General features: G+C 41.8%; 2 protein-coding genes across 2 annotated transcripts in view; both read left to right on the plus strand.

Moving 5' to 3' along the window:
• The first annotated feature begins 505 nt into the window (after positions 1-505).
• On the plus strand, positions 506-4,206 carry rpl9 (ribosomal protein L9). The gene is made up of 7 exons (XM_080859124.1): positions 506-630; positions 746-861; positions 1,224-1,319; positions 1,764-1,896; positions 2,886-2,966; positions 3,498-3,613; positions 4,058-4,206. Exons 1-6 carry the CDS (start codon positions 585-587, stop codon positions 3,602-3,604), a joined length of 579 nt encoding a protein of 192 aa, XP_080715250.1. The 5' UTR covers positions 506-584; the 3' UTR covers positions 3,605-3,613; positions 4,058-4,206.
• Positions 4,207-10,131: 5,925 nt separating this feature from the next.
• Positions 10,132-17,265, plus strand: part of rfc1 (replication factor C (activator 1) 1) — a 14,405-nt gene continuing 7,271 nt past the window's right edge. Inside the window, exons 1-14 of the mRNA XM_080859610.1 lie at positions 10,132-10,209; positions 10,783-10,896; positions 10,991-11,045; positions 11,280-11,402; positions 11,505-11,797; positions 12,451-12,525; positions 12,672-12,749; positions 12,904-13,011; positions 13,157-13,219; positions 15,386-15,661; positions 15,826-15,930; positions 16,273-16,452; positions 16,556-16,660; positions 17,069-17,265. The exon at positions 17,069-17,265 is cut by the window's right edge and continues 170 nt beyond it. Of these exons, the coding sequence (XP_080715736.1) occupies positions 10,207-10,209; positions 10,783-10,896; positions 10,991-11,045; positions 11,280-11,402; positions 11,505-11,797; positions 12,451-12,525; positions 12,672-12,749; positions 12,904-13,011; positions 13,157-13,219; positions 15,386-15,661; positions 15,826-15,930; positions 16,273-16,452; positions 16,556-16,660; positions 17,069-17,265 (1,775 nt within the window). The 5' untranslated portion in view covers positions 10,132-10,206. The remainder of the gene's footprint in view (positions 10,210-10,782; positions 10,897-10,990; positions 11,046-11,279; positions 11,403-11,504; positions 11,798-12,450; positions 12,526-12,671; positions 12,750-12,903; positions 13,012-13,156; positions 13,220-15,385; positions 15,662-15,825; positions 15,931-16,272; positions 16,453-16,555; positions 16,661-17,068) is intronic.

The raw sequence follows: 17,265 nt of genomic DNA on the forward strand, positions 1-17,265 counted from the left end.
AACTAGTGACGTAAATGTTCTGGGACTCTACATTTGCCGATGACGTCCTTCCGCCTTCCTTTCCTCCTTTATCGGCGAGGTAAGAACATGGCGCTCACTGTTCAGTTGCAAATTTAATCTACAGTAATCCGCTCTCTGTAGCCATCATTAGAAATAAAAAGTCCCTATTTAAGTGTAATAAAACGTTTTTTCTTAGCATAACCCAATATTGTGCTGGAAATAGCTGATATGACCCCATAAAGTTAGGGTTGCTGATCTGGTGTCGTTAGCATCCCTTCCTATGAGCTCGGCCCTGCGACCTGCTAAATGGATATACTGCTATATGTACCTAAAGTTTTGCTGGATCATCCGTATGAGCAACTATGTTTATTTGAGAAGTTGGGACGTTATTTATGCTACCTGTACATGTCTATGCCCTTGGAGATAGCTGTTTGTTAATGTTAGTAGGATGCCGGATGCTAACGTTAAATAGCTATTGAAGTGGTAACGCTAGTTGCTGTCTGTGGGGCTTGTCCAGCTGTCCTGCCAGCTCGGGAAATTGAAAGTTGTCTAAGTTTATTTTCTATGTTTATGTGTTTTACAGAATGAAGACCATTCTCAGTAACCAGTCGGTCGACATCCCCAGCAATGGTATGCTAACTGTGTTGTATTTCAGGATGGTCAGACACTAATCACTGTTTTGGCTGTTACATAATGATACTAGATTGCTTTTGGTACTGATGTTATGCGTTTTATGAATTGACAGTTGAGATTTCGCTGAAGGGGCGGACTGTCATAGTCAAAGGCCCCAGAGGTACCCTGCGCCGGGAGTTCAACCACATTAACCTGGAGCTTAGTCTGCTTGGCAAGAAGCAAAAGAAGGTATGTAACTGTGAATATACCTAAACAATTTGTGATGCTCATTAGCTGCCCAGCTATAACAAATGTGGCTCTAATAACGGCTTAAACTGATTGATCAGCAGCCAAGCACTCAAAATAATCTCTTGGATGTCTGGTATACTTTCAACACTGTCACAAGTAATGCACACGGTTATATAGGGCCAGATCTATCCTGTACCTGTAAACACCCCACCCCCTGTGTACATGTTCTCTGTATTGTATTTATTGTTTATTGTGATGGATGTATGTATGTTTTGTGAGTAAAGTGTAAACTACTACTGTAAACTATGACCTTAATTTCCCTCGGGATCAATAAAGTATCCTATCTATCTATCTATCTATAGCTCCGTGTGGACAAATGGTGGGGAAACAGGAAGGAGTTGGCCACAGTCCGAACCATCTGCAGTCACGTCCAGAACATGATCAAGGGAGTGACCCTGGTAAGTGGGGTTTATATAACTCTTACTGTACACATCATATTTAGTCACTTATTCCACTTTACATTTGCACATACTCTGCACTTTTATTGCTATTTTGCACTTCTGGTTGGATAACTAAACTGCATAGCTAAACTGTATTTTGTTGTCTCAGTACTTGTACTTTATGCAATGACAATTAAGTTGAATCTTATCTAATAAACATTTACATTTAATAGGCAACCTGTTTTGTTATCCTCAAAGTGAACTAATATGAGTTCTGTAGATGTTGAGTCAAGGTTTGATAGTCAGAAATGTAAACCCAGTGTGCCTCTTGCAGGGTTTCCGGTACAAGATGTGCTCTGTCTATACCCATTTTGTTGTCCTCTAAGTTAACTGATATGAGTTCTGTAGATGTAGAGTCAAAGATTGATATTCAGAAATGTAAACCCAGTGTGTCTCTTGCAGGGTTTCCGGTACAAGATGCGCTCGGTCTATGCCCATTTCCCCATCAATGTGGTGATGCAGGAGAGTGGCACCCTGGTGGAGATCAGGAACTTCCTTGGGGAGAAGTACATCAGGCGAGTGCGCATGAGGGGAGGTAAGTCGTGTGCATTCATGAGTCTTTTTGTGCTTCAGCCGATAGTCTAAAAAGCATCCATGGCCATTCCTTTTGTGTCTGTGTGGCAAACAGTCATTGGATGTGTACAAAGCGTTTCCATCTGATGCTTTGGGCTAGTTGCAATGGTAGGGTATGGGCTGTAGAATCAAGTGGCCATGCACATTGGCAGTTCTAAAGGGGTTATTCTCAGAGCAAAACAGTAACTCAAATGAAGGTATAAGTTGGCGCTGGAAGCCTGGTCTTTCCTGTATGTTTGATGCAGCACTTGTGCCCTGGTCATGGGGCCTATCTCCTCTGCATGTGTTCATCGTCCTGCTATGCATAGTTGACATCACTCATCAGTGGCACTCTTTGATTAGCTAAACATTCCTGGGTTAGCTTGTCTTCAGAAGCATTTCAATTACCGCTTTCTGTTGATCGCCTGGGTGCCGGGCTAGATTTAAGATTTCACTGCAGGAATGGGATTTAAGAGCTCCCTGATCAATGTTGCCAGAATCAAACCATGTACTCACCTCTACCTACAACCAAGTCAAATAAGTTGCAGAGTTGGAACAGATGTTGTTCAGATCTAAATAACATTGGGTTAGCAGCACACTACTGGCACTGGCCTATACTGCTTCAAGGTTGCGTCCCTATTTTGAGTCACTTTCATGCATGAGCTGATTGGCTAGACAAGGGCATCCACACTTAGGCTGTGCCTGTTCCATATTTATCGGTTGCATAATATGAATGAGAAGTATGCTTTTGTCCTACAGTGCTTGTATATGCTGGATGTGTGAACTGTTTAACTGGTCAGCTAGACTTGTACAGTTTAAGATGGTTCAGGCCAGCTATTATGAACCATTCTGCTTTTAATGGTCTATCACTAAAATTGGAGTTTGGAATACTAGAACCCTGCGGTGGTTGATGGATCTGAGTCATCTGACTGTTGGTTTAATGCCTTCTCCTCTGCCTGCTTCCTCCTCTAGGAGTGTCTTGCACCCTCTCTACTGCCCAGAAAGACGAGCTCATTCTGGAGGGTAATGATATCGAGCTGGTATCGAACTCAGGTGAGTTACTCACTCATCCACAAAACCTACACTGACGACCTCTGACCTTTTGAGAACCCGAACCTCCTGTGTGGAAGGGTTTGTTTATAGCAGCTTCAGCTGCGTTCTAGCAGGCAGCCATTCTAGAAAATGTCCCATGTCTGATTCTCTTCACTATTGCATTATTATCCAGTATGGGACGTGGAAACATTTAGCTAGACCTAACAGTTTGTGTGTTTACATCACTCTTTTGTTTCCCTGTGCAAACCCCTATATTAATGTTCTGTATGATGTGAATGATTCAAATGTATGTTACATATGTTATAATATAATAATAATAATAATAATAATAATAATATGTAATACGTATGTGTTCTAAATCCCCCTCTGACCAACATGACTTTAACCTGGTTGTCAAGGTTGCTCCTGGGTACTGGTAACCCCATGAGTGTGTGGTAACGAACATGACTTTAACCTGGTTGTCAAGGTTGCTCCTGAGTGTGTGTGTAACCGACTAAGTGGTTAACAGCACAGTGTGTGTGTTTATTTCAGCGGCACTCATTCAGCAGTCTACGTCAGTGAAGAACAAAGACATCAGGAAATTCCTGGACGGAATTTACGTTTCGGAGAAGGGCACAGTAGTGGAGCCTGAGCAATAAGCTTTAGAGGTTAGAATGCCCTCCGTGAGGAACATGGTGTCAGCCTACTCGTCTTCGGGCTGCCCTTTCATCTGCGCTTTTTCCGTCTGCATTGTTGTCTTTCCTCGTCTCGTTTTCCTCATCTTGTTTTTCCTACTTGGATCAATTATTTGTTCTTTCGATGCGAGATCTGTTCTTCCTACCTTGGAGGTTTTCTTCTTTTTTTCTGTCCTATGGCAAGGCCATGGTGTCCGCTTCTGGATATTTCCATGCACGCTCTGATTTCATTTTAAGTTTCACTAACCTGCATGAGCCCTGTCAGTCACCGTTCTGTCCTTAATAACAATCACACCTTTCACCTCTGCCATTACTGTCTTCCGTGTTTGCTGCTTGATTTCCATCCTGCATGGCTTTTTTTTAAAAGGGTTTTATTTTGGTCTTATTTTAATTTTCTCTTTTTGTTCTTGCCCACAGCTTCACTGATCCAGCAGGCGACCACAGTGCGAAGAAAAGACATCCGGAAGTTTTTGGACGGCATCTATGTCAGTGAGAAGACCACTGTAGTGGAGGTGCCAGAGGAGTAATTCACTCCATACCATTAAAGAGAATTTTCCAGATACCAACCCAGTGTCCTGTTAAACTTTTTTTGACTGTGATGAGTGACTGATGCTTACAGGTTCCCAAATGCCTTAACCCTCTACAGCAGCAATGAGGAGTTCTGTTCCAAAACTAGCACGCCAACTACCTAAAAACCTTGTAAACGCCACCAAAAGGCCCAGTTTACACTGATAGGAGCTTGCCAACACACCAACAGGTGTGTGTCGGCAGTATAGCTGGTAATGTCATGCTGTAAAAGCTTTCTTCCATTGCAAGGTGTTAAGCCAGTAACCACAGAACTACATACTGCATATCCTGGATGGCTAGTTGGAAAGACAGGTGTCCTTCACATGACCCTATGCTATCAAAATGAATTTGAGGATGGTACCAAAACTAGTTGCCTATTAAACCATACAAAAAGTGTCATTGTTGCGTAGTGTTACTTTAAATGAAGTTCTGGTATTAACTTTAGCTGGTCTTCATAGGGTTGTGTGATTGGGGATTACTGTTGGTTATAGTGTACAAACAATGCATAGAAAAGCTTGATATTGAAACAGAAAATATTCTGTGGTCAAGTAGGTAGCGATTTGCAACATTTGTTGTGTTTTAAAATACCTGAATGAGGAATGAAATGAAAGGAACTATTCCTTGGCCATAACAATACGTCTGTGTAGAGGAATGATGGAATGTGATTGCAGTCCTATTGTAATGGTAGTGAGGGATGTTTGATAGCCTGATATGCTCTCAACAGCTGATTTCCAGCATGGATGACCAACTTTTAACTCAAATGTATTATGGTCTTGAATGAATGAAAAATATGAGGAGACTAAGGCTTTACATCTATTTATTTCTCAAAAATAGCACTTTTAGATGAATTTTGTTGATGTGGATCTTTTTCTTCAAGTGATTCCTCTCTACACCTGCAGCAGAAGAGTGATGATAGCGCCCCAAACAGGCAGAATGGTCTATCAGTGACTGTATCCACAACACCTGCGTAGCCACAGAATAGTGTTGCATTTAACTTTGGACAGTAATTGTCAGTGCCAGAGAACACTGCTAGAACTGTTCATTAGAATAATATCTAAGTTATTGCATCATGCTGTGTCTTTAAAAAAAAAAAACATACCTTCTGGACATATTTTGTTTTTAGTCTGTGGAATAAATGACAAAATTGGTGGAGTCAGGGATGTGAGTAGAATGGTTAAATAAAACAAATGCACCCCCTTCTATCCATGTCCTCACTGTTTCCAGCTAAATACGTTTTTATTCTCATCCCATTTGAGAGTATAGTTGCTGAGACCACTATCCTCCCCAGGGCCCAAACTAGACTAATCGCTAACATGGATTTTCCCACTATTTTTAAATGAAGGTTCTGAATCTCAGTTGCTGACTTGAATATTTTAATGTCTTGTCATTTAGACACAAACAAAAGGACTAGTGACATTTGACACTACAAGTCATTTACCATTTTAGACACACTGTCTTCACATTTCATTGTTTTGTCTTGTACATCCACAGTCTCCTCCATGGACTGAAAACACAAAGGGATAGAAATTGGGCCTGATAGTTTGAAAATATCTGATTTCTTGTTCTTGACAAATAATCCTTAAATTGTCACACAGTCCAGTTTTTTTTTCCGTTTAACACACTTTAGTTATGTATTGGCACTATACAGCCCACGTTGACTTTTCGAATGGAGCTTTAGTTTGAAGAAATGGATACAAATTTCAATTGAATCTGCGATATTGCCATTCACTCACATAGTAGAAATGATTAAGAAAAAGTATTTCTCTGCCAAATCCATTTTCTCACCTCGAAAGATTTTGGCTGAAAGGTGCTTAAGGAGTGGTCACTAGTCTTTCTCGAAAGTTCATAGGGACTGTGACCGCTTTCTTCCCGTGTGAAAGCACAGCCAATTGGAGGTATAGACACAGACGTAGAGCTGATGACGCTCTGTGCGGAGTTCGTACTGGCTGAGCCCTGGCCTAAGCTAAATCCATCCAGTGATCCTTTCTCAGACGACCCAGTGTTCTCACGCTGATGACAGCGTCTGCCATCTTCATTCCTGCACAGCATCAGAAGCTCAGTGTCTGTTTCCAGAGACTGAGCACTGAGAGTGGTTGTAGAGTCTAGACCATCTGAAGTGCAGGGGCTCCCGCTAGCCGTCGGAGTCCCACTCATCTGGATTGAGGAAATGTACCCACTGAGGTCATCATCATAGATGATTGGATCTTCATGGACAGCCTCAGTTGTGACTGCACTGTCCTCAGACGACAAATCTGTAAAATTACAACCTCAGTCCCAAGATCATGTTCTCATGTATTGAAATAAGTATTTAAATATGTATAGTCTGCATTTGTCAGATTGATTTAAAGATGCAGTCTGCGATGTTGTTGATATTTAAACACAGCGGCCAATGAAACTACAGCCTTCCCTTCCATGCTCCCGAAGCACCATGTTGATTGGCTGGGATTGTTTATGGCACAGTGCGAGGCACTATGTTTGTTTCCTGTTTACAGAACTGTCTGCAAACAACTGAGTTCAGCAAGAACTGAACTGAACTGAGGGACTGTGAGGAGCAATTTGTTGAATTTGACAAAAACAAATATGGGCTCAAAATAGCAGACTGCACCTTTAAATGAAAAGATAGGTTAGGATAAACTTGTATTAATCCTGTGCGGGAAATTCAATTGCCAAAGCAGCAGGGTAGTGGGAATAGGAATCAAGTATCTATATACATTATCATCAAAAAAAATAATTTTTATACAAATTTGAAAAAGAAATAAAGTAAATAGACAAAGTAGCAAATTATAGACAAATTATATAAATATTATATAAAACTTATGTTTGATTGTGTGGGTTGTGAAGTCTAATGGCTACTGGAAAGATACCTTCTCCAATGCCGTCATCGGCACTCTGCTGGGTCTCAGAGGTGCAAGAGAGCATGTCAGCCACCCGACTGATCAACACTTCAGACAGGCCCTCCAGTGCCTCCTCCTCCTCCGAGGTCATGGTGCTGGACACACCAGGCCTGCTCTGAAGGCTCCACTCCATGGAGCTATCGAATGGTATCTTGTGGGGCAATCCTAAGAAGGACTCAAGGAGATTTTTCACGGCGTATACAATGAAGTTGAAAAGCAAGTCAGAAAGAAACTCGAGGTTCCTTTGGGCAGCCACATCTGGAGTCATCATTGTCCACCAGCTCTTGGATAAGTATACGCTTCCCAAGCGAGAATTGAGGAGCGTCTGGTAGATGTGCCGGATCAGCTCCTTGGCGTTGACACGAATGCGGCCACAGAAGAGCAGATTGCTTTTCCTGCGGCTAGCAAGCAGTCGGTCACACGGCGACGGTGTAGATTGTCCAGAGTAGGCGAGGCAGCTCTCATCTGAGTCTTCTGGTGCCTTCCTGTTGGTCCTCGTCATGACGACTAGGGCATTAAATATGTAAGCGGCATTGACCACTCCCTCATGGTTCACTGCACTGGACATCCAGCCATCCCCTAGGCTTAGCCACTGAGGATGGAGGTCCTTCTGGGTGTACCTTTTGTACAGGTCATTTGTGATGGCCTGGTACAAGTACACAGCTGGGAGAACCACCTCTCTGGATGCAATCGTTACCCAATCAGTGATCTTTTTGGACATTTGAAGGAGTTCCAGGTTGGTGATGTCCTAAATGAAAATTCAAGTAGAATAGTTGAGGTGGAGCTACAAAATGCTGTATCATGTTAGCAGTAGCATAAAGAAGACAGAACTGCTCACCTTCATCTTTAGAATCTTCTTCAGAGTTAATCTCTGCCTGCAAGCAACACACAAATGTTCAGTGAAGTGGTGCCTTCTTGGTGCATTCTCTAAAGTTTACATTCTTCAAGTGTGGACAAAAACCTCACATTTGAGAGAGCTGCTCCAGAAGGGCAAATGACTCGGCTGGGAACTTTCTAATAAGCTGTGGAGATAGGTAGTCCCTGGCCACTTCACTGTGGGCCTCATCATATGATGGCCGCTTCTTCACAAACTTACTCACAGTAGCAGGCCCATCTGATGCCAAAGGAATATTCTTGCCACCCTTTTTGGAAAGGTTTCCTGCAACCATTGTGGTAAAAATATTCCAAAGTTAGAAACAGAATGAGGAATAGCATAATATGAACTGAAGTGTCATTTCTACTTACTTGAGTGTACCATGGGTGGCAAATACTGTGGCACAGGACGCTTGACTACAGGAATGATTTCTGTAAAAAGAAAACAGATCTGGTAGCCATGTTTTTCAGTTTCTCTCAAGTGCATGCTTGCCAGTTTTTGTCAGCAGGTTGTACTGATAAATATACTGTGAAATAATTAAACTCACTCTTGTAGGTCTTGCTGAAGGGGACAAAACTCTTCCTCTTGGTTTCCACATGTCCGACTTTATTGGATTCAGGTCGAGTTGATGAAAGGAACCCTACCTACAAAGGATATTGACGTACAAATCAATTTATCCTAATAATAACAACACTAGCTACAATATGAAATACACTGTTAAGTCTTTAAATGCTTTAAACTGGTTGCTTCCAGTACATTTCTATATCAACTGTAAGGTTCTGATGATTATTTACAAAGCACTGCTGTGTACCACCACATTATATTTCAGAGCTCCTCCACCCCATATATTCCTCTCTGACTGACTGTTCCAGAATACAGATTCAAATCCAAGGGTAACTACCATACAGTACATTTGCAGTTTTGACCCTTTAACTCTGGAATAACCTTCCCCTCAATATTTGATCTGCATCCTCTCTGAGTTCTTGATAATTATTATCAAAGCCATGCTGGGACCAATTCTTACGAACAGGTTATGTAATTTGTAACAATATTGTGACTGTAAAATTCTTCTTTTTTTGTACTATACAATAGTGATTAGGTTTTGGCCTAAATATATCTGCTAAAATATATGGTTTTAGTGCCTATTGTGCCCGAGGGACATTATTACTGAATAATCATAGGTTTATTGTTATAGACAGTTATAATCGTATATGAGACCTACACTTTGCACTTTTTTCTTCTTAGACTTCTTGCTGGATATGGAGTCCATTGTTCCTGTCAACGTAGGCTGCTAATAAAAGATCAATGCAAAAGTATTAGGGTAATGCAATCAATTGGCTAGTTATCAATTACTAGTAGGCCTAGTCATTAAAACAAACAGTTGATGAATTGCGGGACTTACATTAATGTAGGACTAGCCTACTAGAGGAGCACTTATTTCGTCAAATGAAATGCCATCCTTCGTTGGTAAGCGTCGTAGTAGGCCGACTGACGGGATAGTGCGAAATCTTGTCAGGATAAACCAGAGTATGCTTGCGTCACTACAATTGTGCTCGCGTGATTGACACCTGTCAACACACGACGTCACACAGGGAGTTGCTATGCATAGACATTTTTGGGGAAAGGTACAAGGTAACATAGCTGATGATAGTAGCCTACTTTTCTTTTGTGAAAATGATAATTTTAGGCTAGCCTAGGCTAGACTCGTGAAATAACTTTATATTCACAAGAGAAGACCCAATTTAGTTTATTTCACAATCATTGTGGCATCACTCAAAAAAGTCAATGAGGACTCTAATAAACTGTAATTTCTTTTTTATCATTGGTTGTCTTTTTGGCCAATAAGTGCATGAGCTTGAAAACAATGACTGTAAAAAAAACACACTTATTTTTCAGTGATTAGTTTAAAATGAACAGCAGTGTAATGTGTTTATCTTAACTAGGTCAGCTTTATCGGGAAGATAAATCGGCTGTGAAAATCAATTTACTGATTACACATTGAAGACCATAAGATGCCATACCCGTGACACTACGTATGAGTTTAGGGAAAGGATGAAGAATTTCTATTATGTTTGTATGTTCACAAGAACAACCACTCTAGGATGAGGTTGTACCCTGCGTCATCACACGGCGCCCATGCGAATCATACTTGGCGCCAAAGAAGCCATAACGAAATTGTTGTTTAGTTGTCAGTCCATAATAAACTAGACACCTATGCTATTTCTTTGATCATGGTGAGTGATTTCTTTAATGCATGCTACATTAAAGTAGTGTTCTTATAATAATATAAATAAAAACGTCACGCTGTAATCGGATTCCTGTGGCATGCTCTCATAGTTCTTAGCTCGCGAACTCGAGATTTAAGGCTGTTAATATAACTGCATTACATTGCAAAAAGGCGGCTATATGAAACAACAACTCAGATAGTCCTGTATTTTAATTGTGCAATATATGAACTGTGTCAGGTTAAACTCACTCGCCTTGCTTTACTCCACCGTTTGCAGGTTTTTCGCTTGTTCGCTAGCAGAGAAACTTATGCTCAAATTGGTAGTTTGATTATGACAGTTGTCGTCTCACCTGTATGTAAATGCATGCCAGGAGCTCAATTTAAGTCCAACTCGGTGACCAGTTGCATCAGGTCAAGTTATCGCAGAAAAGCGTTGAATAACTTTTATAACCAGAAATGACACTGGCCCGCTGTAGTCCGATTAATTTTGTTAACCAAGTATAATTAACAAATCATGTGTTTTAATCATGATATCACGGTATTTGTCTTTCCACTGTCTTTCTGTGACCCTGACCTGCAGGACATTCGCAGATTTTTTGGCCCCTCTAAACCTGCTCCTCCTAAAGCCCCCTCGGACAGCGGTATCAGGACAGATGAAGAACAGAAGCTCGTCAAAAAGAAATCAGTGTCCAAGGTATTTGTCTCGCGTTCAGATCGAGCCTAAGAGTACACCGATTATTAATGTGAAAGTTATATTCTTGTGTGTTTTTGTACGTTTTGCATTTTAGAGCTCAGAGGAGAAGCTGTCTGGAAAGAGGAAGAAGAGAGCAGTCATAGACTCTGGTACAGGTTCTTCCAATTCAAAAATAAGATGTCTGTGTAGTATGTATCCCACTCTCTCCTGACACAACAGCAGTGCTTGCTTATCACAAGTTATTTAGTGCTTTACTTTATTGCCTCAGCTAGCTAGAAGGAAGTCCAGTGGGAAAACATTATCAACTGGTATATGTGGTCTGAGCTGAACTGGGGGAAATCTTTGTCAGCTGCAATGTAGACTGAACTTGCTTTCCATCTCAGACTCTGAGGAAGAAGAGAAGAAACCGAGGAAGCCAAAAAAAGAAAAACAGGAAAAGAAAGCAGACCCCCCAGTAAAGTCAGAAAAAGAGAAGAAAGGACCAATCCAGTATGTGTCTGATTCAGGTGAGAGAAACTGCTCAATGTCAAAAATGCTTTGTACTGTGGAAGAGCCTAAGATGGAGGGTAGATATTTCCTCTAATGTGGAATGCTGTTTCTGTGTTCAGATTCGGATGATGCATTTCTCTCCTTGAAGAAGCCAGTGGAGAATGGCCTTAAGAAGGCTGGGAAAGGTGCCGAGAAGAAAACGCAAAAGGGTCCGACTAAAGATTCAGTCAAATCACCCCCCAAATCACTGGTCAAATCCCCTACTACACCCAAGCCAAAACACGCAACTCCAGTCAAGAACAAATTATTAACCCCACCTAAACTAACTACCACCTCAGTGCTGGACTTCTTCGGTTCCAGTAGCGTTAAGCGCTCGGATAAGAAGCTTGTGGCCAGTGTCAAAAGGAAAGCAGTGAGTGCTCTATGTTTCTTTTCATCGTAGCTAGGCTGGGAGAACTGTAGACAATATGTGTTACCACAGGGCATAATTCCTTGAATGAATCTTAAAGGCACCCAGTGCAACTTTATAGGCTTGAGACTCGAAAAATAAACATTCAATTTCTAGTCTTTTTTATACGTAAGTTTCAATAACTCCATACCATTACATATCGACATTCAAGGAGCAAAGATGAGACGTCGTTGTGTGGTGAGAACTGATAGAAAATCGTAAACAACAACAAATGCCGGTGGGGAGAGTCCATTTTTCCATTGACTGGAATCCTGCTTTATTTATTGGTGGCACCATTAAATAAAGAATATGGCGGCGATTGTTGTTGTTATCGATTTTCTATCAGTTCTCACCACACAATGACGTCTCATCTTTGCTCCTTGAATGTCGATATGTAATGGTATGGAGTTATTGAAACTTACTACGTGTAAAAAATTGTAGAACGTGTAGAAATTGAATGTTTATTTTTAAGCCTCGAAAGTTGCACGGGGTGCCTTTAATGTAGGTATGATATATATAATATACTGCACTGGATAGAACTTCCACTGATCATTCCAAGGCTTGTTAAGTTATTCTTAAAATGTGCCACTCTACATTCTCTTTTGTTCTCTTTTTAGCCATCTCAGGACCTAGATGTGTCTCAGAATGATGAGGTCATTGCAAAGCAGCTGCAGATGGATGAGGATATGGAGGTAAGAACACAATGTCACCCCAACGCGATTACAAATTACACACACCCACACAAACGCAGGAACTGCTGTGAAGCTGCATCTCTTTTCTATGAATGAAGGGTACTAATAGGCATTTGACAGTCTGGTTTGTGTGTTTACTTTTACAGTTGGAGAAACAGATTCATGAGGACGAAGAGTTTGCCCGAACTCTAGCTATGATAGAAGCGGCTCCACTTGCTAAAAAGGTCTGCGCTTCTCTGTCATTGTGTGTGTGTTTGTGTGTTTGTGTGTTTGTGTGTGTGTGTGTGTGTGTGTGTGTGTGTGTGTGTGTGTGTGTGTGTGTGTGTGTGTGTGTGTGTGTGTGTCCAAGTGACTCAGAATCTGATGTCCTTACTCTAGGCTCGTAAGGATTCTGGTGAGGGGCCCAGTTCCAGCTCCTCTTTTAGTAAACTGGCGAATAAGACGGACCATGTCAACCACAACCAGAAGCTGGCCTCACCCACAAAGGCACGGAACACTGTTTGCCATATTCTGCTTTCGTAGATTCAGATATTAACTATGAATTGACAGAATTGAAAAGCAGTGTAAGGTTTCTTCTCTGCTGTTTCTGTGTGTCTGTCTGCATGTCTCATGTGTTGTGGCCCTCCTGCAGGCCCCTAAGGACTCTGGGGACAGACCCAGTCCCATCCCCTCTCCCCCCAAACAGACCATCAACAGACCTGCCAACATGTACGCATTTTGCGTACCTGGCACGCATTTTGACATCAAAGTACGCTGGTACGAGTTGATGGTCTAAAAGTACGCATAACCAAAAAAATATATGCATATCTTTTTTTTTTTAGAACGCATAACGCTCAATAATGCATTGCCGGTTTTCAACGGGTTCAAACTTCACAGTCTGTCTCGAGCCACCAATGCGTACATAGGCAGCTGCAGCAGATCAAGAAGCAGAAGAGGAGTTTGACCAATCACAGACCCCCTGCCGTTACTATCGTTACTATCCCCTGTATGACCATCGAAATCAGAGAATACTAGGTTACTCTGCGGTCAGAGGAATCAACCGCTGTTTAGGTGTCAGTTAACGATTTTTCATTCATGAATACTTACCTAATTCTCCCTTCCCGACCACATCTGGCCAATTCTTCAAGTGAGGACATTAAAAAAATCACTTAAGGTAAACTAACGAGTAATGTAGAGATAAGACGTTAAAAATGTATTTATAAAAATGTAGCCCAACGATGTTAACCATGTGGTTTTCGTGTTCGCCATCGATTTAAAATGGCAAATACATCTAAGTGTCTTGGCTGTGTTAGGAATGGTTTGACTTTACGCTTTTTGTGTTTTTTCAAACTACTTATTTTAGACAAACTCTTGTAATATGTTACCATGGCAGAACCACCGGATAAAATAAAAAGATCGCAAAAAAATCATAGATAGTTACCGGGAGAGATGGCCATCCCTCCGTTCTTTTCAGACACATCCCCACCATGCTTTCTGCACAGTGTGCAATGTCATTATTGACATCAGTCACCAAGGAGCAACAGGTAACGAACACAGTAAGATGCATATTATCAGAAAATCATAGGCCTATCTGTCAAGTTCATGCTAGAGGTCCGCGGCAGCCTTCTACGTACAGTGTCCACACATGCTTACGCACAGCTGTTGTCAGGCCACAGTGTAAAAGGCTATATGTTTCTAATAATAATAATAATAGGCTAATGATAATAGCAGACATCCAAAGTCTCCCGGAAGTTCCGGGAGTCTCCCGCATATTGATAACCACTCCCTGATGCCCGCAAATGACTTAAAATCTCCCGGAATCTAGAGCGAGCGACGTGCTCCAAACCGTGTTAGAATCTGTGTAGCGCGCGCACGACAGAGAGAGAGGGACCTGGAGACTGTGCGTGTGTGAGGCAGTGTGCGTGTGTGCCTCAGGAGCATCCTGATTGGCCTGTTTCGGTAAGTCAACCAATCAATTTTCAGTGTGGGCGGCCTTTTATCTCTTCTCCCGAACCGAATTAATCAGTTCAGTGTATCTAGGAACAGGGGCACCATGGCACAGGGAGAGTGCCCCCCAAAAAGTTTCATTTCATGTGCATATTATTCATGCCAGCTAGTTGCCAGGGCTACATGAAAACAACAAGCTCCTTAAACTTGTTTAAAGTTGCAATGGAATACAAATAAAAGCAGTTAACATAAATAGGATAGTATTAGCTGCATATAATAAATAGTAAAAGTAATCTACATATTTAAACATAATTAACAAAGAATTGCATAGGGCTATAGCCTATAGAATGATATTATGCTTTTATAACTTTTAGGGACCACAACAGTAATACGTAGGCCTAGGGGGGGGGGATACCTCCCTGAAATGACTTTTTGCAGGTTGGGATGTCTGTAATAGCCTAAAAAAACGCTTCCACTGACTAGAATTTAACTAAATAATAAAGAAGCAAACACAGCGCCATCATTTGGTCTTAGCAGTTGTCTAGTCCTGGTATCACATGTAATTGGGCTTGCATTCGAACATCAGACGTGGGGAGAAAAAAGAATGATGAATCATGACACTTGATAGGTATGAGGTAGGGAAAAAATACAACATGACCATTGTGTGAGAAGTTCCTAAGGAGCCTAGAGTGAAATAACATCCCAGGCTACAAATTAGTTGTCACAGTTATCACTTATAACTGTTATCACAGTCTTTTTATTTTATTTCATTAGGCCTTCTAAAGTGGTTCAGAACTGCATTATTTATTAGCTCAGAATGTCGTCGATTGGTTCAATCATGCAACAACAGCATTATAACTAATAAAATGAAGGCCACAAAATCTTGCCGCGCCGCACCGGGGTGGTACTCAAACACATTTTCCAATGTTGGCAGGTCTGCATCAAGATGGAGAGGCAGCCCACACCCCCCAAGAAGGCCAGCTCCAAATTGGCCTCCTTGAAACGCAGGGATGAGGAGCAGCAGTACATCAAAAAGGAGGAGAAGGAGGAGAAGAAGGTTTTCTCACCCAAAAAAGAGCCCACTCACTCCGAGAGAGCATTCACGCCCAAAGCAGGAGGTGCAAGTACTAGAACAGGAAGTGATATCACACCGAAAACAGGAAATGCTGGTACACCTGGTTCAAGCAAAGTCTCTCCTAAAAAGCCAGATGTGAGTACATAAATATGCCTAGAATTTGTATACTGTTTAGCAATAAGATCTGTGTTGTTTTCTTAACCTCCATTTTTGGTATGTCTTGTCTTCTCTGTGTGTGCGTGTGTGTGTGTGTGTGTGTGTGTGTGTGTGTGTGTGTGTGTCTTATGCCCTCTCATCAGACCAGTCCAGAGGATTCTGAGAAACGCAGAGGAAATTCCGCTGCCTTCCGGAACTTCCTGAATAGAGACGGTCCACGTGCACTTGGCTCCAAAGACATCCCTGTGGTAATGGCTGCTCTATGCCAACCCACAGCTGTCACACAAAATAAGTCATGCCTATATCATCAAAGTCAAAGTAGCTTTATTCTCAATTACTTCAAATGTCTAGACATACAAAGTAATCGATAGAACGTTTCCCACTCTCCTACGGTGAAACATATAAAGTGCACAGGCACAACAGATAAGACAGGACATTACCCAATACTAAGTAGAACATACAGACAGGACATTACATAATACAAGTAGAACATACAGATAAACGTATAGCAGGACATCATGGACAGCTTGTCTTGCTATTACGTGTCTAGCACTGTCAGCTCAGATGAATTGTGTTTGTGGCTTTAACAGGGTGCCGAGAACTGTCTGGAGGGGCTGACATTTGTGGTCACTGGGGTGCTGGAGTCCATTGAACGTGACGAGGCAAAGACTCTTATTGAACGCTATGGAGGGAAAGTGACTGGAAATATCAGCAGAAAGACCAGTTATCTAGTGTTGGGGAGGGATGGCGGAGTTTCCAAGACTGAGAAAGTATGGGCCCATTTCTCTGTTCATTTGTACTTATTCATAACTACAAGGCTCTGTTTGTATGCACCACACACTCAATTATTCTTCTCTCTCTGTGTCTGTGTAGGCAGAAAGTCTTGGCACTCAGATCCTTGATGAAGATGGTCTACTGGAGCTAATTCGGAACAAACCTGGAAAAAAATCCAAATATGAGATCGCTGCTGAAACAGAGGTAAAACAGTAGAGATGGGAAGTTTTAGCAAATATACTATTCGATTCGTCAGAGACTATTCAGCTACTAATTGAACATTTTTTTTGACATTTCTCATGCCTCCTCCCCCCGTACGCACACACCTTACCTGTCGAGTCTTATGTTTATCTGTAAGACTCACAGATTTTCATGGTCCTCATTCGAATCAAACAGATGCCATGGATTTTCACACTCAAAAGCATAGCATAATAATTACAATAGGCCGCTGTGCAGAAGGGACTACATTGTGCAGCTGTCTATGTCTGTGTAGCAGTTATAGCCTACTACACAATAATGCTTCAATATTCAGCGGATCGTAGAACAGTAAAGGATTTAAGTGTTTGTGGGTTAGAGTTGGATGGTACTGATTTGTCTGTGTTTTGTTTTTAGAATAAAAGCGTGCAGAGTAAGACCAAAGCCTCTCCTCGTACCCTGACCCCCAAGGCCTCTCCTCGCACCCAGACCCCTAGAACCTCTCCTCGTACCAAGACCCCTAAGACCCCACAGCGCACACCCAGTCCTCGGAAGGCCCACCAGTTTGGGGCCAAAAGTCAAAAAACGCCGGTGAAGAAGGTGCTGACCTTTGG

This window comes from Sprattus sprattus (genome assembly GCF_963457725.1).
Source record: "Sprattus sprattus genome assembly, chromosome: 20".
NCBI lineage: Eukaryota > Metazoa > Chordata > Actinopteri > Clupeiformes > Clupeidae > Sprattus > Sprattus sprattus.

What these genes read in the sequence shown, in the direction of transcription:
- rpl9 (XM_080859124.1), top strand. Translation starts at nt 585, where the DNA reads ATGAAGACCATTCTCAGTAACCAGTCGGTCGACATCCCCAGCAATG. An exon ending in TTGGCAAGAAGCAAAAGAAG is followed by an intron (nt 862 to 1,223) that starts GTATGTAACTGT and finishes ATCTATCTATAG; the next exon opens with CTCCGTGTGGACAAATGGTG. An exon ending in TGATCAAGGGAGTGACCCTG is followed by an intron (nt 1,320 to 1,763) that starts GTAAGTGGGGTT and finishes TGTCTCTTGCAG; the next exon opens with GGTTTCCGGTACAAGATGCG.